This window comes from Telmatherina bonti (genome assembly GCF_933228915.1).
Source record: "Telmatherina bonti genome assembly, chromosome: 4".
Lineage (NCBI taxonomy): Eukaryota > Metazoa > Chordata > Actinopteri > Atheriniformes > Telmatherinidae > Telmatherina > Telmatherina bonti.
This window is the reverse complement of record NC_136622.1, coordinates 34,686,414-34,708,104: the sequence shown is the minus strand read 5'-3', so window position 1 is coordinate 34,708,104 and position 21,691 is coordinate 34,686,414. Positions and strand designations below refer to the sequence as shown.

The 21,691-nt window shown below is 41.7% G+C and overlaps 1 protein-coding gene across 4 annotated transcripts in view; it reads right to left on the bottom strand.

Moving 5' to 3' along the window:
* Positions 1-11,199: 11,199 nt before the first annotated feature.
* plekhg5b (pleckstrin homology domain containing, family G (with RhoGef domain) member 5b) overlaps positions 11,200-21,691 on the bottom strand; it is a gene marked incomplete at its 3' end in the record, with an annotated part of 83,395 nt that continues 72,903 nt past the window's right edge. For 3 of the 4 annotated variants that reach the window (XM_079239923.1, XM_079239921.1, XM_079239924.1), the window contains 12 exons: positions 19,957-20,127; positions 17,547-17,642; positions 17,102-17,302; positions 16,299-16,409; positions 16,054-16,203; positions 15,824-15,961; positions 15,459-15,578; positions 15,242-15,374; positions 13,809-13,924; positions 13,584-13,732; positions 12,504-13,496; positions 11,200-12,409 (listed from right to left, as the gene is read on the bottom strand). In XM_079239923.1, coding sequence (XP_079096049.1) covers positions 12,400-12,409; positions 12,504-13,496; positions 13,584-13,732; positions 13,809-13,924; positions 15,242-15,374; positions 15,459-15,578; positions 15,824-15,961; positions 16,054-16,203; positions 16,299-16,409; positions 17,102-17,302; positions 17,547-17,642; positions 19,957-20,127 — 2,388 coding nt within the window. Of the gene's footprint in view, positions 12,410-12,499; positions 13,497-13,583; positions 13,733-13,808; positions 13,925-15,241; positions 15,375-15,458; positions 15,579-15,823; positions 15,962-16,053; positions 16,204-16,298; positions 16,410-17,101; positions 17,303-17,546; positions 17,643-19,956; positions 20,128-21,691 lie in introns of those variants that run through there. The other variant, XM_079239922.1, reaches the window with a different exon arrangement.

The following is a 21,691-nucleotide window of genomic DNA, read 5'->3' as shown; positions in this document are numbered from 1 at the left end:
CAAACAACACTTGTCAGGATGACATGTGTCATGCAAACAAAACACTTCTTACCTTATTTAATAACAAATAAATTTCAAATAAATACATAACAGCAGCAGAAAAACAGTAAACAAAAATAAGATGTCAATGGCAGATGGCTGCCCTCCCTGAGCCGGGTTCTGCTGGAGGTTCTCTTCCTGTTAAAGGGGAGTTTTTTCCTTCCCACGGTCGCCTCCTGCATGCAGCTCGGGATGGAGGATTGGATCAAGTCATGATGCAATCAGTTGGTTTCTATTATAGGATATGTATGAATTGAACTGATGCATCTGTAATGTGGGCGCCATACAAATAAAGCTGAATTGAATCGAATCGACTGTCAAACAGCAAATTTGAGACGATGAGTGGACTGTTGATGTTTGAGAGGCGAGTAGGAAGAAGTTCGTCACTCATCGCCACTTTCTGCCTTCAGAGTTCCACAAAGCAACTCACTTTACTGTAAAACAGATTCAAAAGCTAAAAGTTTTCATTTGCAGTGTTGGAAGCATTTGGGTCAGAAGGTTGTAAACCAGCGGCAGCCACCCCACCCCAATACACACACACACACACACACACACAGCTAAAGCTGCCAGTCAGCGCAGGTATTAAACACAGAACACATTGTCAGATTAACTGTGTGATTGTAAATATTAAATGTGCCTTACTTACACGTTAATCCCTCTGTCCTCTCGTATGGCTCCTCACCAAACCAGGTTCCATTTAATTTAGAAAAGGACTGATTTGTGTTTCATGTTCCGGCCCACTGCCCTAAGAAGACAATATTGTAATTACAGTAAGCTCCTTATACTCTGATACAATTATTGAGGTGAGGAGTTTATACTGTCGCGTGAAGGTGGGACCTTATGCTCTTTCAATTTGGAAAACAACCCAACTCTTCCGAGGATAAAGACATTTGATCCTCTGGCATATGCCGCGTCTTTGCCGAATGAATTTACGCCAGCTGGCAATACATTTATCACCTTGCTTCTGCAGAGGGATTGTGCAAACACTAAAACAAAGACAGGCAGATCAGTGTTGAGCGAAGCACTTAAATCCTTTATCTGAGCCAGAACCTCAATAGGACCATGTAAAGACGCCGTTAGAGGAGAAAGTCCTGCTCTTAGTGACATGATTCCAGTTCTACAACGTTGAACGTCTAGAAGCTTTTTTATGATTAAGTCGAGAACCGTGAAGCCATTGTGCCAAGTAGATGTGAAAACCACATTGTGCACATAGCTATGCAGATGACACGCTGGTGTTTACCCGACGCCACCAGGAGACCGAAGCCCTGCACAGGCTCATGGTAAAAGCACTGAGGAGATGAAGGACTGGATGTACCTAAACTTTCTGCTGTTAAGCAAATTCAAGATGTGGTGATTTTCACCTCAGAGCTTCATTCTACACACCTAGAAACCACCAACCAGACCAGGAACCTGAATTTCCTGATGGATTCACAACTAAATTTGGGAAAACGCATGAAGGACATCACAAACTCTGCCTACAGAAAAAACTCATCCAGGCTTTCATCTTCAGTCCGTTTGATTATTGTAACAATGTCTTTACAGGCAGTGGTGTAGCGGTCCCTTAAGAACTGGGTATACTCTCAATTTTTTGCTCTGAAAACAAAAGAGTGGCATCTGCCTGCTAGACATATAAACATCTTATATGTCTATGTTCAGGCTAAAATGAATGCAGCTGCTGGCTAACTGCACCACTGTGGATTTGGTATCATTAGCTGAGCTGCTGGTAGACATCCATTCATGGGAATGTTTGTAATTGTAAAAGCAGCATCACAGATGCTTTAGAAGAGGGTTGACTCAATGCTGGCTGGAAAAGAAGTGGGTATACTTTGTATATATATACCCGTGTCTACCCTGAACTGTACCGCTGTTTACAGGTCTTCCAGACAACTGCAGCTCATTCAGGACTCTTCTGCTCAAGTCCTCAAAAGCGGTCCACCCCAGTCTGTGTCTGAGGTCTTCACACTGGCTGCCTGTCTGTCAGAGGATCTTCTTTTTTTTTTTCTTTGTCTTGTCCAACATTTAAGCAGCAGAATGATGGTCTGGATGCTGTTTTGTTGAGCAAATTTACTTTGCCAAGGGGAGCTTTACTGGTATGATCACCTCGACTTTCTGAATTCTTATTTTATTTCTCTATTTATTTTGTAGAATTATATTACAGAGTTTCTACTGCTGGACCAGACCGGAGAGGACAGAAGAGAGACAGAAAGATAAAGGAAAGAACAGAATATAGCAGATAACATGAGGTAAACAAAGAGGACAGACTTTAAAGATGCTGGTCTAACTCGACCCAGTATGACTTAACCAGTACCCTCAGCTCATCTGGATCTGGTCTTTTATCAGTTCCCAGAGTCGGAACCGGACATGGAGAAGCTGCATTCAGTTTCTATGCTGCACATGTCTGGAAGAAACTCTCATAAAACCTCAGATCAGCTGAAACATGCAGGTTAAGGAGCCTCCTGTTCTCAGCTGCATGAAAATAGTTTTTATTTAAAAGTCTGAATCTGCTCTGAGGAAGAGGAGGCAGGTACCGGTCGGTCCTCGAGAGCCGCTGTCCTGCAGGTGTTCCCTTTATTTCTGCTTCAACACACCCGACTCAAATAAACTGGACCTAACGGCCCATGAAGTTCTGCACAATGATCCATTAATTGGAGTCAAGTGTGTCTGTACTGGGATACTTGGAAAATCTGCAGGATTGTGGCCCTCGAGGACCGGAGCTGGACATCCCCTGGTGTAGATCCACATGTTCCAGCCCTAGAAATCTGTACGGAGAAAGTTTTTCCCCCCAAACGTCCCAAATTTTACTGACATATTGTTCTACCCACAGAGATTCTCTTGTCAGAATCTGATTTGTTGCCAAATAAAATTAGACATTCAAGGAATTTGTCTCGGAACAGAGAATATAAACTAGATCTTTTCAGGTTTACTTAAAGAATTAAGTGTGATATTTCCAAGAAGCAGCAGCACAGACATGAGATTAAATATAGAGTGGCGCATCAAGGGAAGAAGGTGGTGCAGTAGATGCTTTGCATTAATGCAGCGCGGTAAGTAATGTAATGTACTGGACTGGACTGTAACATTGACTTTTAGATGGCAGCTAAAGCAGGAGCTAGAGGTTAGGAATATGGAGAGAAAGATGAAAACAATGCAGAATCTTGTCTGCAGTGGATTCCTCATTGATTCCACGTCAGTAAACAGGCCACTGAAACTATATTTCATCATTGATGTGCTGTGAAGGCAGACATTTGTCTCTGTCCGTCTCGTTGACGTGGAAGAGGAGGCAGATGTTCCGGCGGTCCACATGAAGGTCAAAGTCAGCCGTTTAAAGGCAGATCATGGGCTGTGATCGGCGACAGATGTTCCCGGGGTTATCCATTCCATATGGCTGCCACTCGGACACGGGCCTTTTCACAACACAGCGCTTGTAAACACGCCTCAGTTTGCTGTTCTCTTTTTTTCCGCCCCTGTAAAACATGTCCTAAATCCAATCACAGAGACCCTTTAACGGGGATGATGGCGATGAACGGGAATGTGTGGTGGTAGTAGTGACCTATAAGCTTCTGCTGAGATTACAGGCAGCAAACAGCCAGGCTGGTCTGGCCGGGGCACCAGGAAACAGCTCCAGCTTAAAGAGGGATTGTTTCTATAGACAATGGTGTCTACCTGGTTTTAATCCCTGCTCAGAAAGAGTACAGGGGGGATTGGCAGAGTTTAATAAACGAAAGTGCTCCTATAATCAGGATTTGACAAAGTGCCCCTTTGTGTTAATCAGACATTTTTTACAGCATGGTTTCTGACATCTGCCGGTGTTAACCCTCCAGTGTCCCAGCGGCACATCTCCACCAGACCTCCTGCAGGACAGGAGGAGAGCCAAAACTGTCAGATATTTTCTTCATTTCCCACCTGCAGCGCGGCCATCCCCTCCTGCATGATGGCGAACCTTGGAGTAATCTCCAGGAGGCAGCTGGCCAGCAGCCATGGCTGCAGCGCACTGCAACTTCATCACTTACTTAGCGGAGGCTAATAGAACGCGGACGTGTAATTACTTCACAGCTAAAATAGAAAGCTGCATTTTAATAATTAAAGTCCGACATATCAGCAGTGAAGCATGATAAAATTGTTTTAAAATGAAGGATTACAAGAGTTAATCCTGGTGGGCCAGATGTGAAAACGGGAGGGGCGGCTGCTTTCTGGGGGGAGATTAAACAGAAAATCCCACGGGAGCACTCTGTCTTTTCTCTGCAGCTTAGAGGCTTGTGTGGACTCAACATGCTGTAATCCACCGATTAGCTGATATAATCACCTGTAAATACACCTTGGCCATGACGTTCCTCGGGGCCAGCAGGCCCTGCTCCCATGCCCTAAATGTGCGCTGACTGTGCTGCAGAGAGGAGTCAGACTGGAGTCAGAGGAACTTTCTGGGAACCAGACGGCGGTCCCAGACAGACAGCTGGACTGAACGTGTGATCTGACTGAGTTCCCAGAAACCAAACTGAACAGATGAGCGCTCTGCAGCTGTAAAACCCCAAATCGCTCCACCAGAAGGGCTTTCAGACCGCTCTTAGAGAGTTCAGCTCTTTTAACCAGATCAGTTTTCACTAAAGACTGACAAAATGCATGAGGAGGGATTTTTACCTCCACCAAGGAGGTTTTCATTTTAATCTGTTTGTGTTCAAAATAACTCTCAGTTATGGATGGATTTTTTTTAAATTATTTTAAGAATATATTTCAAACTGAAGAAACAAACTTTAAAACAGAACAAATAGTCATTAAAACAAACAAAACAAGCTTCTTAAGGTGGAGAAGGGTCTTGGAAGAGGTTGAACACTTATCTGGTCCAAACCCCCCCCCTCATAAATAAAACCCTAACATCGTACAGGATCTCTGAAAATTAATGGACATTATATTACAATAAAACTTAATAGTGGTAATACACACAATAAATCATAATATACATTCATTTCAATCCATATTTGCCTCTTAACCTTTTTTTTCATTAAATTTTCAGGAGTTTTTGGAAACATGAAAAGGAAGATCGGATTTAATTTTGGTGGTGATGCGGATCACCGTTTGGGTCCAGGAATTTTTTAAAGGATTCTTTAACATTGTGAGATTGAGGCCATTTTCAACATTTGTGCTCGTAACTCCAACAAAAACAGTTGGAGCACTTAGGTAAAAAATACACAACCAGCTTCCAACGGGTTGTAAAATACATGGAAGACTGATCCAGGTAAAGGAATTATTCTGAATAATATGAAAAACATAGAGGGTCTTTGGAATATTGATCATAAGAGAACAAATAATTACAACATGGGGAGAAGTGTGGCTTTTGAGGTTTAAATATTTATTTTTCCAACAAAAGACGATAACAGAAAAATATATGTACATGCTTGTACATATACACACACATACAGACTAAGAACATAATATAATTAATAATTCATCAGTTCAATAATTAAATTAATTAAGGAAAGGAGTTTTAAATAATAAAAAAAAGGAGTGGGAAGAAGAATACACTTGTGCAGGTTTGTGCATTTCTAGTCTTTTAATGAAACACTTTCACCTAAACAAAGTGAAAAAGTAAAATATTGAGTTTAATCTATCAGAGTGCAACAAACTAATTCTTTCTACATTGTGCTTTCTGATTTGCAAAAACTACTTTGACTTCTGCATCACTGCAGGCAGTAAAACAGTAAAAAATAAAAAAAATCTCTCCAGTTGTGTTTCATTATTACATATTTGGCCATTTTTTTGTATGTAAAATGAGCAAAAGTTTTAAAAAAAGGTTTTAAAAAAAAAAAAAGATTTATCTGCTCTCTGAAAGTTACTCCAGTTTGACAACAAATGTTAAATAAAACTATTCAAATATTGAAAACAATCTTCTTCAAGCAGATATTAGAAGAGATTAACATATGTACTCCTCATAACCCACATTATAATATTCAGTTATTAAAGAATGATTAAAGGAATCTGCAGGAATTTTAAGGTCAAACATGACCATCTGTGATCTTTGATCCCTCAGACACAATAAAAAGTATCATTTAATAATAATCTGGCAGAAATACACCAAGACGGGGAAAGCTTTGTGGTTTTCACTAAAAGCCACTTCAGACTCGACCACATCGACTTCTCTGGGCCCGGAGGCGTCTGGGACGAAGCGCTGCGCAGCAGAAACGTGCACTCTGGTCAAACACCCCCACTGTTAGAAATGTCCAGGATGACACGTCCCGTCGTCCTGATGAAGTGTCCAGAGGTCTGGACGTCCCTCCTGGGTCTGGTTCTGCTGCGGGTCTGGACGCCCCTCCTGGGTCTGGTTCTGCTGCGGGTCTGGACGCCCCTCCTGGGTCTGGTTCTGCTGCGGGTCTGGACGCCCCTCCTGGGTCTGGTTCTGCTGCGGGTCTGGACGTCCCTCCTGGGTCTGGTTCTGCTGCAGGTCTGGACGTCCCTCCTGGGTCTGGTCTTATTTGCAAATACAGTCTAAACATTTCAGACTTTATTCGTGCATTTTGACAAGACAGTGACTATTTGGCTGCATAACTTTATGCAGATATACTACTGTGTTCATTTACACCTAGAGGCCACTGTACATCTGTTCAGTCGCTTATTAACACACAGCCAATCACACGGCAGCATCTGAGTGTGTTTAGTCATGTAGACATGGTCTAGTCGACTTGCTGAAGTTTCAACTGAGCATCAGAACGAGGAGGAAAGAGGATTTAAGGGACTTTGAACTTGGCATGGTTGTTGTGTGAGTATTTCCAAAACAGCTGATCTACTGGGATTTTCACACATTCATCTATACAGATTCAGTCTTAAGCATGCAACACATCCAACCTTGCATCAAATGCAGCAGCAGGAGACCCTAATGGGTGCCGGTTCTCTCACCTAAGAACAGGAAACTTCACCAAGCCCCGCCCCCATGGTTGTTGTAGCTAGGCCTGGCAAGCTTTCCACACCACCATTTTCCTCCTGCAATAAAAATTGAGATTTTGGTTAAAGATAATCCCAAAAAGAAAACATTTCAAATATCTGGCGTAGTAGTTCAGAAATATAAGGGAGAAGTAGACAGAAATGACGGTAATATGCTTTAGAGAAATTCATTTATGACATCATTTGTCAGGGAAGCAATGTTGATGATGGAGACATTAAAATGGAACCAAAGGCTCACTATTCATACTGCAACACTCAGTCACCACATGTCTTCACTATTAATGTACAGAACAAAGTTACAATGTGTTTGCATTGCAGGCTAAGTCAATATGTTACTTAATTTAAGCTAACTTTAACTCATGATTCTCTATCCATGTCATATTTGTTAAGATTTAACTTTTGCTAAATGTTTAGAAACCAACGTTACCCACTTGTGTTATCTGATACGTTGTTTTGTCTCAAGCAGTACACAACTACCTTACTCAATGTTAGTGACTTTCAATTAATATCATGGTAGTCTTGTAGCTAACAACTGTGTGCTAGTTAGCATTAGCTTCTTACCTTGGAACAAACATTGTAGTTTATGTTTTTCTATCTTCAGTGGATTCAGCTGCTATTGGGCTCTTCCACTGTTTGATACAAGTCTATCAAACTGTGTTTTGGGTATTTGGGAAGGTGAAAAGAACATCACCCAAGCCCAAGTGGGCCACACCTGCTCTTTTGGCATTTTGTACAGGAAGTGGAAGCGTTCCAGGTGTTTCTGTTTTAATTACAGTTGCTAACCTATGATTGGCTGAACCTCCGTTACATCACCAGTACGTTTCTGAAAAGCTAAAGTGAAGCCTATGAGTGAAGCACATAACCAGTAAAATCATTTCTGATAAAATATAAAAAGGACACTGATATTACCTGCACTTTCTGCAACACTCAACTAGAAAGGATATTTCACCTATTTTGGAAATATAAACACACCAGACCTCTGTGGCAAGGCATTTGTCGCTTTGTTGTGGACAATATACAGAATCATTTTGAACTGTATTTTAAAGATGTGTTATTTGGGTTTACGCTGTATAAGAAGGAACTAGTTGACCAACTCTTTTTGTGCAATCTTATCCTGCTATCAGCCAAATTTTATATCCATAAGACTTTTATATCCACTAAGACTATACCCTCACACATCAGCTTCATCAAAGAAGAAGAAGAACTATATATTGGTACTCTATCTTCTTCCTCCAATAGTAAAGCCCTGAAAACAATGTCATTTTGCTCTAAATTCAATATTTTCTTATAAATGATATATTTCCAAATATTTGTAATTTTCCTGTTGTATATACAACCCCTGGCATCAGCTAAATGTTTCCATTATATCTCATAATGCTGTCTGTTATTTGTTATAACCTAATTTGTATATAACCTTGTTTGTCTTATCTGTTTTGACTTATTGTACCTATTTTGTTCAATAATGTATGTAAAATGTGTTATTTTTACATTTTACAATTACCATAAGATTTCTAATGTATTTGTTACAACATTTGATCTTGGTAATATCCACATTTCCAGGGAAAATATTGACAGTAGCCATCATATAACACTCAGAGATCCTACGAGTAAATGTACAACGTTCCTTGGGATAGCAGAAAAAACCATATCATATTCTTTTAGTAGAACTGTTATGTCAAAATTAGATGTAAATTCTTCACAAGGTAACAGTTTACCATCTACTTTCATAAGTTGTGAATCCAAGACTATTCTATTATTCACCCAGTTTTTGTTATATAAGGATTTTTTTTTTTTTTATTAAGAATGCACCTGTTATTCCAAATGTAATAGTTTGGTGGCAGTACAACTTCCATGCTAGCAGAGCTTGCTTGTAAAAAACTGGCTATGGGCAAAGCGGTGGCGCATGGGGATGACTGCCATTAGCTAAGGGCTAACGTTTTCTTTTTTTTTCCCCCTCATTTTATTGAATGAAGTCCTATACAAACAATCTGGCAACACTTTTTATTTTATTTTTTTTTAAGAAAACCATTTTCAGGAGTAGGAGCATATAAGGAAGCAAAGAAAAAGAAAATCATTAGAGAATACTAAACTTATAGTACATATAGACATACTTACATGTACAAAGATAAATAAGAATAAAATAAAAATTGTTAGGGCTTAAGTTGCAAATTATACATTGTTAATAACTTGACAGGTTGGGTAGCGTATTTACTTTACAATAAGTTCGATGCTTTGATATGGGAAAGGAGCTCATCATGAAACATGTTAAATCTGGGTTTCACCGTCATAAATCTGCATTTGTGTATATAAAATTTTACAAGAATTAGCACACTGTTTATTAAAAAGTCCCATTCATTGTTGTCCATGAACACACCGTAAGAGATGTCCGTTTGAGAGAAGGGCTGGAGATGGATTTTGGTGTGTAGTCTGTCTAGAGAGCCTCAGAGAAAATACAGTGATCAAATAAATGAATGGATATTTCAATACCATCACAAAATCCACATTTTATTGTTTCCAGGCCAAATCTTTGTAGAAATTCACCAGATGGATACACTCCATTTACAATTTTGAAATGGATTTCTTTAGTTTTTTTAATTGATTTATTTATTAAGGGAATTTGTTTTGTTTGGAATTTTAATACTTACAAATTCACAGCTACCTGTAAAAAGATGTGGAAGCCGAGGGGGAGATGTCGGATGAATTTGAGACGATCTTTAAAGTTGGTCTGGGAATGGCTTTTATTATTGCTATAAAGGAGTTACGGTTAACTGCGAGATCAAATTTAATGCAGAAATTTAAATATGTAATCACATTACCAAGCAAGTGAATTATGGACCAAATGCCTTTATCCATCCAGTCCTTGTTATATATTGATTTATCTTTAATTGTGACGTATCTATTGTTCCAGATTGGCGTGTTTTGTGGGGTAAAATTATGGTTGTACAAGAGTTTCTAAAACTGAAGGACTTGTTGGTGAAACTGAAATAATTTGACAGGAAGCTTCTGAGGAATAAAACCACATCATATTAGCAGGTCAATACCTCCCAGTCTTCTAAATATTTCTCTAGGGATATGAAGCCAGAAGCTTTTGTTGGTCAGGAGGGATTTTAGCCAGTTAAATTTTAGTTTCCCATTAATGGAGTCAAAGTCAAAGGCTTGTAGACCTCCGTCTTTGTAATCTTTAATTAACTCACATCTCTTAATATAATGCATTTTTTCTTCCAGATATAATCAAAACTGATTTGATTTTCTTTCTGGCTCTGTTAGGGATGGCCTGAGAATATGCTGGATAGATACACCTCAATATACTTTTCATCTTAGTGAGAAAGATTGTACCCAATAAACTACCGTCTCTCAGTAACCAGGAGTTGAGTTTAGTTTGACAGTCAGTTATTGTCTTCCATATATTCATATTTTCTCTTTCACCAAGGTTTTTAGTTAGATAGGGCTAACTGAACTAACGGCAGCTAACCAGCTAACGGAGGTAGGCAGGCTAAAGCTAAGTTAGCTGTAGCAGTGGGGGTATCGAGTGCCTGTCAATCAAAAGGACACGCCCCTAATAATGCAGACTTTAGAGATTAAATTACTTCTAAATGGATGAGTTATTTAAAAAAAAAAAAAAATCACTTCCCCTCAGTTGTCACAAAGGTAAACCTGACCTATTGAACCTAAAACGGTTATTAACCCTGCCGTAAACGTGTTTATTTCTTTTGTGAAGTTTATGGGGAATTTGCTGTTTTGGAGCCCCTAGTGGACAAAGTCTGAACTGCAAGTCTTAGGCACCTCCAGATAAGCTTCACTGTTCGCTGCTCGGTCCATTCACACCAAAAATCAACCACAGAACTTTGAAATGTGGCCTAGACTCATGAAGACATTTCTGAGGAATGTTTCCATCGCTTCCAGAAGAAACACATATGGACTACATGTGTTCTACATGTGGCTTTGGAAAGATTTCATGTGATCCACATGTACAGTACATCACTAGCAGCTGATCCTCCATAAGCTTCTGATGAATTACTGCTGATTACAACCCAACCCACTCTGCTCTAACACACCTTCACCTCCATAAACGCTCTTTCGCCACCTGCTGCCTGTTGGAGAGCAGCTCACCAGATCCTCTTCAGCACCATCAAAAATAACACGGGGATTGGAAAGTGTTTAATTTTTTTTATTATTATTATTTTGTAAGACACTTTGAAGTCATTCCTGAAAGAGACACATGATTTTGGTTCATCGCATATTAATGCCTGACAAGACCAAAAAAAATATTAAGACTACATAAACAACAAAAAAAAACAACGCTTACAAATCATGAAAGCAAATGATATAAACAATATCTTAATATATATAAAACATAGCAGGCATAATAAATATTACAAACAAAAACGACAAAAAAACAACTAAAAGTAAACAGAGTTAACCTATTTGGTTTTGGGGCAATATTTAGAGTAAGATAAACGCTTTTTCTTTTCTAATCTCCTGGAGAAAACAGTTAAACTAAAGCTCAGCAGTCACCTGGTAAAGAAAAGATCCACCTCAAACTTCTTCTTCAACCTCTTACTGTTACGTCACAAAGCAACACGGCAGGTGGGACTGTCTCCCGCCCACAAGCCCCAGTAGGATTAGTGCAGAAAATACATCCCAACAGTCTCAGCCGCCCCCAGTTTTAGCCGTTAGCTTAACGTGTCAATAAAACAAAAAATGAAGAGCAAAGGAGGAATCCTGAAATGTGATTGGCTGCATTTGTTTGTTTGGCTGGGCTATACACATCTTCCGTCTCTGGGGCGAGTTTACACATTCACAGGAGATGAGATCAATTTTGGTTCAGTCAGGAATCAAGGAGAAGATCTCACTCACACACACACACACACACACACACGTATGCAAACAGATCATCATGTGACTGTAAGTTCACTCTGAAGTGATTAACTGTGCAATAATTTCTCTTTCTTTAAAGCAAACCAGGAGAAGAACAAGCGTCAGGAGCTCCTCCTTTTCTTTCTCTATTTACTTTAAAGCCAAAAGCGTTTTCAAGACTCGCTTTCCATCTTTTCTCCTCGTCAGCGGGAGGAAGCCGAGCTCCTCCTGGGAGGAGCGCAGGGATGAGGTTGTCAGACCTCCTCCTGGATGCTTCCTCTCTGCAGGCGGCGGCGAATCCACCTCCTGCACTCGCTTCCCGGTCCCCTCCCCAAATAATGCTACTTCCGTTGCAAAGTGCAAGCAGTTAAAGTCTCTCTGCCTCTCCCTTCCACATGAGAAAAACAGAAACTAACTCAAGAGCAGAAAAACCGGGTTGTTGCTGCTGAAACGGAGGAGTCTCTGTCCCAAAACAACAGGAAGGGAGATGGCAGGATGAGAAAGAGTGCATCTGTGTCTCAACAAATTCAGTCCTCCCTCAGAAGAGAAGTGGTTCCTGGTGATGCTCCTGGGGGGTCACACCTCCCTGCAGGCGGATGGAAACAAACACAACATGAATAACTTCCTGATCAGAGCAGAAGGACATGAAGGCGTGTGGGATCGGACATGGAGCAACTTACGACGCCGTCAGCGTGGAGTTGAGGACCAGAGTGGTGCGTATCCTGTACAGCTGAGCCACTGTCAGCTTCTTGTGCTGCTGCGCCGGAGTTTTCCGCTTTTTGGGCGTCGTTTCCACCGATTCGCTCTTCTTCTCCACGCAGCCCAACGGAGGCGTCCCCCTGCTGGAGTCGCCGCTCTGAAAGTCGTTCCCCGTGCGCGATGCGGGGGTCGCCGTGTGGCGGCGCCACGCCTCGCCCCCGCTCAGGTTGGCTCCCAGTTCCCCAGCAGGTGCGCTCAGGCTCAGGCTGTCGTCCGACTGGTCCAGGTCGCCGGGAAACGGTTCCACCGCGTCGTGGTCCAGCTCCGACAGGCTCTTGCTGTGAGGCAGCGAGGACGACGTGTCCCTGTCCCCGCGCGGAGACTCCGGGGCCTCAGGGCGGAGCGAGTGCGTCTGCTGAGAGACGGGGTGTTTCTCCTGGACGCGCTGCAGGAGGTTGTCCTCGGAGCAGGACAAAGTCAGAGTGGAGAGTCTCTGCAGGCAGTCGAGTCTCGGCTGAACGTGCGGCCGCCGGCGAGGTTTGGACAGCTGGACTACTGACTGCTGGGAACCCAGAGAGGCATCCTCCTCTTCATCATCTTCTTCTTCTTCTTCCACCTCTTCCGTCTCTGCCTCCTCCTGCTCCTCTTCCTCCTCGGTTTCCTCTTCCTCGCTGTGTCCCAGCTGTGGCTGCAGCTCCTTCGGGAGGGATTCAGGGGAGAGGGTACCGTAAGCGCTGTCCATGGAGAGCGAGCGGCACTGAGGTTCCAGCTCGTCGGCGTCCAGCCCCACCTCCTCGCTGAGCCCAGAGTCAACGTGGTACACTATCAGGGTGGGCAGCGCAGGTTTGCACCTTTCTTCCAGCGGAGAGTCTTGGGCGGCGCTCGCCTTGAGGCTGGAGGCGGATGGCTGCTGGTGCTCCGCCGGCTCGTCCACATCCATCACCGACAGAGTCTCAGTGGAGCCATCTGATTGGCTGAGAGGAGAGGTGTGTTTGGTTATAAAACCTTTAAAAAAAAAATCAGCAGGAATTAAAAAAAAGCAAGCATTTCTTTTTAACTACCTTGAGTTCAGCTCTTTTTTGTGCCGCAAGACGGGAGAACTCGTCGTGGAGTTGCTGCTCTCATCCTCCTCGTCCTCCAGCTCCGTGCGTCTCATTTTCATGTCCAGCTGCCGGAGGTCCTCCTCAGAGCGAAGTCTCTGCAGCTGGTTCTGAGGAGCAACAGCACCCCGTCATTACAACACTGAACAAGTCTGATGCTGCCAGAGATCCAACTGCCTCCCGTACCTGCACGTTGCAGATTGCATCTATCCAGCTTCTCCCCTGGGGGGCGCTGTTGGCCTGGAAAGTGTAGGCTGCCACTGCACTCTTAAACTCGTTGAGGTAGATGAGGGTGAATGAGCCTAAAAAGCCAAACGGATTGATAGTAAATAATCTGTCTTGTTGTTAATGCCATTTTTTTTTAAGCCACATTTTAGCTGAACTTGAATTTATTAATCAATCAAATCCAACTTTAACACTTAAGGACGGTGTGGAAAGTGCATATAAAAACGCAGCGCAGTCATTTACAAATATCATTAAACCGTATTTTATTCCCAACTGAACATAAACAACGTATCAAATGTTGAAACTTAGAGATTTTAGCATTTCATAAAAAATATGAGCTTATTTTGAATTTGATGGCAAAATGAGTTACAGAGTAGCAAATGGAGGAACATGTGACTGGCAATCTGTTGGTTTCTTTATATAGGCTGTTATGAATTGGCTTTCATTATTCATTATTTCATTATTCCTGTCTGTAAAGCGTCTTGAGATGGCATTGCCATGATCTGACACTATATAAAAAAAGTTGAATTGAATTAAACAGGTCAGTCACATGACTGGTTTAAAAGGGGCATTTCAGAGTCAGAGACGCAGGTTAACCAAACTGAGTCTTTAAATATCATCGTCTACAGATTATTATATAAGATTCAAAGAATCTGAAGGAATCTCTGTGCGCTCAGGACAAGCGCAAATGTCAAAGTGGATGATCTCCCTCAGGCAGCACAGCATTAGAAACAGACTATATTCTCAACTGGAAATCTCTGCATGGACTCAGGAAGACTTCCAGAAATCACTGTGAAATCCACAAATGCAGGTTAAGGCTCCATATGGGAACAGAAAGTCTGCTGTCCTCTCGGGACCAAAGCGGATCTAAAATCTGGTCTCCACACATCCCAGATGAATTATTACAAGCAGCCACTCTTCCCTGTTCCAGCTTTTTTAGAGATGTGTCTGAAAGTGAGCTGATAATTAGCAGAAAATGCTAAATTATCTCAGTTTCAACATTTAATGTTTATGATCTGTTAACAATATTTATCTAATGTTATTTTTTCTTCAGTTTTATTCTACAATATCCTCCCGAAACTTCTGGAACTTGATTTTTCAGCTTTTTATGCACCTCTAGTGTTTCCCATTGTTGCCTCCTCTCTGAGATTTTTTTTTAATCCTCCTTGTTTTTCATCTTCATGACTTTTTAAATGTCGTGTAGGTTAGTTAAGATGGGATTAGCTGTTAGCATTAGCTGTTATTATTTTAATGCTTTTGTATGAAGTGCGTTACAAATAAAATGTGCTAAAGAGGATTGCAGTATTTCCTGCTTTGCATCGTCTCATATAAGCAGACAACTTTAAATAGTAAATATCAAAATATGGCTTTTAAAAATGAAACAAATAACTCACCGGGGTCCTTGAGCTCCTTACAGACGACATTGTGGATGAGGAGAGGCTGGCGGATAACTTTAACCTTTTCCACTCTTTTGACTGATTTGGTGATGAGGAGCAGGTCGGTAAACAGAAAGCAGTAAACCTCCATCTGCAGGAGGAGGAAAGCCACGTTAGACCCAACAGGAAGGGTTTTTACTGCGACGCCGGCTGGAAAGACCAGAGCTCGTCTTACCCTGCTGTCTTTGCCCTCTTTCATCCGAAGCGCTCCCTCAAGATGCAGCTGTCGGGTCTCTTCCGGGGAAGTTCCTCTCATGGGAGCCATCAGATCAAAGCGGCTGTACTCTTTGAGAATCTGAGGACGCATGAATCAAATCAAATCAAACTTTTTTTTTTTTTTTTTTTTTTTAGCACTTTTCGTGTTTAAAATAAAAAAACACAAAGTGCTTTACATCAAATGGATAAAACACACAGATACATCCACAGTCCCCTTACACCCACCTAAAACCACCCTCAGCTGTGCCCTGTTAGCCCCGATAACAGTTAAGACAAATGAAGTCTATGAGATCTGAGAGCGGTGGAGGCCTGCAGACTTCTTACCTTCTCCACCTCCTCACTGCTGCCCTCCACGGCCTCGTAGGAGTCGATGCGGGCAGAGATGGTGGCCAGCTTCTGCTGGTCCTGACGCTGTCGCATCTGGGAGTCCACGCTGTTGATGAAGCCCTCCACTGAGCTCACCTTCACAAAAACACACAAACGTCGTCACGTTTAAGCAAAGCGAGCATCGATTGGAAGAAGTGTCAGACTACCAGCTGTTTGGACATGCGTACCATGCTGCTGACAATCTCGCGGGCTAAAGGCTCCTCGGTCCTCTTCAGGACACTCTTCAGCAGGAGCGGATATTTGGTCAGTCGCTGGTGAGGCTTCGCCAACATGTCCGCCAGCTTCAGACGGTTGCACTGCTTGTTGGTCTCTGCCCACTGAACAGAAAAGACAGGAAGCGGCAGAGATGAGACGAAAGGAGCGAGGATGAGCGCGCGCTGCAGGAATCATGGGGTCGGCTTCGTCAACTGACCGTGACGTACGTCCTGAAGAGCTCGTTGTCCCTGAGAAGCGCGCGCATGTACTCCATGCAGCCCTCCTCCTCCATGCAGTAACGGATGTAGGGCTGGAACCTGGAGCCGAACTGAGCACAGAACATGGAGAAAAGGCATCAAACATGTGAAGGCATCAGACTGTATTATTATTATTATTATTACACAGTAAAAATTCACAATTTATCAATAAATGTATCAAATATATCAAGTATAATATAAAAAAACAGAGCTCTATGGAAAGATATATTTATAAATATTATAGAATTTAAATTAGAATTTAATTCTGATTTAAAAATAAAGTAATAGATGAAAATATATTTAAAAACTATATAAAAGAAAAATAAAAAAAATTATAAAATAATTTAAATAATTCTTATTTAATAAAAAATCAATAAAAAAAAAAATATATATAAATATACACACACACACATAAATATTTATCAATGATTATAAATTCTAATATAAATATGTAAATAATAATATAAATAATAATGATACATAATCAAATATTTGAATGACTAAATATAAAAATGATATGGTATTAAGATATATTTAAGTAAAACAAAATATACCAAATATATGTAAACATAAATCTAAAATGTATCTAAAAATAAACTCAAATATAAAAAATAAATTTAATATAAATAACCTAAAATATATGTGACAATAAATTTATGAAATTATAAAAAAAAAACAAAAAACCTATGAAACATAATATGAAAATATAAAAATAAAAAGTAACTGAAGGAAATAAGATAATGTTGTTTTTGTCGGTACTGACCGTCATGAAGCCGTCGTGGAGGTGTGTCGGGTCGAGCATGGCCCGCGCCTCCCTGGCCTTCTCCAGGACCGGCAGCATGACCTGGTTCCACAGATCGATGTGGAGGCAGACGATCTCCTGGATGTTGCTGAACAGTTTGACGGGCTCCACCTCCGTCAGCAGGCCGCTCTCCTGCAGGTTCAGCAGGCTGCTCAGGAACAGCTGGAGAGGATGACGCAACATCTTTAGATTCACATATTTACACCTCCAACGTCGCTGTCGGCTCGCAACCTAAATGTTATCAGCCAAATACTTCTCTTTCTTAACAAAATGCTGATTGGACAGCGATAAAAACTCAATAAATAGCTCACTCCTCGTCTTATCTGACAGGACAAAAGCCTGTTTGTTGCACAACAACAGCAGCAGTGTGTGTTCCTGCATGTCAGCAGACTGCAGCAGTTCTTACATCAGTGATGACTCGGAGTTTCTTTATGTAGGTGGCTTCTGTGTTCAGCAGTTCCCATATAGCCTCCTGCTGTTGGGACTGCTTTTTGGTCAACATCTGTACAAACACACACACACAAGTTAGCATGACAAACACAATCTCAGAAACACGTTGCTATGGTCCAACATTTACTGGCAAAGTGAGTCAAACATGTGCTTCCCTTTTCTGTCAGGAGCTTGTAATCAGACTTTTATCAAAACTTTTTAACTTCATTATAACTTCCTCATCAGAGAAACAACATTTAGAGCAACATTATTTAAGTTTTCTACTACCTTCTGTCCTGATAGGGCTCACGTTTCACTGAGATTTAACGTTGCTTGTTTAATGTTGCAAAAAGTTGTGAAAAAAGTGTAAAAAAAAAAAAAAATCTGACATGAACACAACCTTGGATTAACAGCAGCACGGACGTACCACAGCTTTTAGACTCTCGCATCAGCAGAGAACTTATGCACAGCTCTCTGACGGAGCAACCGCAGCATTTCAGTCAGGCTCGAGTTTATTCTGTCCTGTTTCAGTCGTTCTGTTGCTGATGTGTTGCAAGATTTAGCTTTCAGACAAAACAGTACCAAATCATCACCCTACCACCACCATGCCTGACAGCTAGGAACGAGGTCTTTGGCTGAATCTGCTGGACTGTTGTCCTGCTACTGTTGTCTCACCATGCAGATGTGGGACAGGTGTAAACTAGAGGTATTTTGGATTTCTGTGCTATATATGTTCTGCTGTTTTTCTTTATGGCGTTACCTCTGGACTCCAGTAGGGAGAGTCACACTATTTTCCCCTCACTCATTACCATAGACCGTTTATGAAAGATGGACGGAGCTTCCGCCTTAAAAGTGCATAAAACTGCAGTTCCCCCTTCATCCACTAGGGGCTCCAAAATAGAGCAAATCCCCATAGACTCCCATGTTAAAAAGACCAACTTCACAGCAGAAATAAACATGTTTACAGCCTGGTTCAAAAATCCATTTTAGGTTTAATAGGTCAGGTTTACCTTCATGACAACTGTGGGGGGAGTGAATTTTTTTCTAACTCGCTCATTTAAAAGTAATTTAATCTCCAAGTTCTGCATATTTAGGGGCGTGTCCTTTTGATTGACAGGTACCCGATCCCCCGCTTTAAGTCAGAAGAACGTAGAACAACTGCGGTTGTTCTGCGGTTAACAACGTGACTTAGCTTTAGCCCACTTAGCTCTGTTAGCTGGTTAGCTCCTGTTATCTCCAGGTTAGCTCTTAGCTAGAGAAAGCCCAGAGTTCGCTCGATGTCAATCATCCACCATGACGCCCACAGCCCCCCTCTCAGCTCCACCTCTTTGCCCATATTTGTATTTTCCAGGTGAGACGACGCACATGCCCCTGCCAAGATGGTGATGGTAGGAACCGCCCACCGAGCTCCAGTTCAGCTCTTCAGAAACCTATGGGTGACGTCACAGAGGCTCCGTCCATCTCTTTATATACAGTCTATGGTCATTAGAGACGAGTGAACAGGAGAACTGCGTGGTGTTATCATCCACTCTTCCCTTTATCAACCTTTTTAAGATCACAGCAGATGCAGCCTTGCAAAAACAGAGGAAACTGTCGTACAACCCTTCCGAACAATCCCGAGCTCTTCAGTCTCTTTTCGAAATGGCATTAAATAAAATTTACAATGTTGACTGAGGCCTGGAGAGTCTGAGATGTAGCTCTGATGTCTGCGTTTCTACAGGTGATCACACCTGCGTATCTGATCTGCCGGCTTCTCAGCATTTTAATTTCTACAGAAGCAGCAAAGCCCTAAAGTCAACCTTTTTTTCCCTCCACATGTTTGAAATTAAGTCAGAAAGATTGGCTTTACAACTTCTGCGAACCTACATATGATGGCTACAGATAAATGTGGAAATCATGTGCAAGTCCTTAAAGAATGAACCATAAAAGTAACAAAAAACTTCCTGCCAACATTCCCTCTTTCTTCCAGTTACTTGAGCAATGTCTGTAATTTTTCAGCAGATCAGCAACACTGATTATGTAACACGCTGCTCCCCCCCTCCCTTTCAGCAGTACCAGGCATGATATGGCAGCAGAGCAGTGAGCTGATTACTCCTGTACACATTAACAGGTGGAAGCCGGTGACAGTGTGTGATAGCGGTGATCTTTTACAGCTCCTCGCTGCAGCCTGACAGCGAAATGCTTTATGAGTTTTGTTACTGGAAAACAGACAACTGGGAAAGTGTTACAGAAAAAAGCTGATAAGGAAGTCGGAATACCAGGAAGTACAACATCAGCATGCTTTCAGGTAATCAGACTGCAGAAAAATAACTGGGCAGGAGGTCGGATTATCTTCGTATCACTGTCAGAACTACAGCGCAAGGCCACAAAACTAGTGTGTGCTGTACCTCGGAGTCGTCCAGCAACTTCCTCCACGTGTCCTCCAGGACCAGGTTGGTTTCCTCCTCCGCCCCCTCCCAGGAGTCCTGGTGGAAGGAGAGCTGGCGCGGCACCTTGGGCAGCCCGAACAGGGTGTAGGAGTGCAGCTTGCTCTGGAGCTGCTCCAGACGATCCACCTCCTGCCATGAGACCAGAACAGTTCAGTTCGGACGCCATGACGATGAGCTGCGATGCTGCAGCGAGCGTTTGGTCTGTTCATTGTTGGCGTTCCTGTACTATTAGCATAAAAACAACTGCCCACTCCGCTGCCTTGATATTCAAATCCAACATCAGCCATTATTCAGGTCTTTGTTCGGGCTGCCAGACTTTACGTAGTCATGAAAATGAGCTTGGTGTATTGGGACTACGTTAACAATAGAGGAACAGGCGAGCGGGGGTGACAGCTACAACAGAGGACAGAAATGAGACGGACAGATTTAAGAGGAGTGTGATCTCATCCGATTGTTTAATCCTCCACTGTGGAAGGAGGGAAATGTGGTCCAGGTCCTGCTGCAGGATCTCTGGCCTTCAGAGGGTCTGAATGGAGATGAGCTCAGACTGACAGACAGCATCTCTAAATGACATCTGCTGCTGTGAAGGACGTGACCTGACGGAGGAGGACACAAAGAGCAGCATGTGTGTGAGCGCGTGTCTGCATCTCATTAAAATCAAAGCCGGTTATTATTCTGGAAACGATGAATAGAAAGTTAAAAGAAGAGGTTTGACATTTGGGACTTTCGATCCACCAAGTCAATCAGACATTATTTATAGTTTTTTAATATTATTATTTGTATTTTTTTTCTATATTTTTATATTTATATTATTATAATTATATATATATATTTTTTTTTAATATATTCGCACACACACACACACACACACACACACACACACATAAGTAAACTGGAAAAATAAACAATTAAAACTGAGTGAAAATAAAAGAAAATAAAACAGATTTATATAATAAACTAAATAAATAATGAAAGTAAAATAGAAAAAAGATTTAAAATAAAATACAGCTGATAAATTGAAAATTTGAAAAAGTCTAAAAAAAAATAAACTAAACTAAAATAATGATTAAAACACTTATCAAGCAAATGCAGGTTGCTTTTGTCAATTCCTATAAAACTCAAATAAAAAGATATTTTTCTTTGTTTCCTTTTAAAAGCATCAACATATTCTACTGTCCTCATGTCTTTGAGGAAGTTTCAACACGGACGTGGGTCATAAGAAAGTTCTCTCCTCCTGGATTTGGGGAATTATTAAGAATCTAACAGGCTAAAAATCAGTTCAGATCCTCAGGACCAGGACCATTAGGAGCCTTAAAAACCCTGGCAAAGAATTATGAAATGTTTTGTGAAAACTGGCTTTCATGACATTTGAAAAGCTCCAGGTTACTGTTTCTCCTTCTGACTGATGCAGAACCTTCTCATCTAACTCCTCCCTCCCTCTCAGTCTGCTCATTTCCAGATCTGATGGGAGGAAAGCATGCAAGCCAACGAGTCAGGAGACTGTGAGGGGAAATGACTTCACCAGGACTGGCGGGATGTGGCCTTCTGACCTCCTCCCACTGCTGCTAGCTACTGTTTTATTTGTTTTTAAATGCTTTCTTAATGTGAGTCACGTCTGGGCACCAAACTTTGTTCTCTACAGCTTTTACAGTTTGTTTATAACCAGGAGAAACGTTCGCCACTTTGTTTGAAA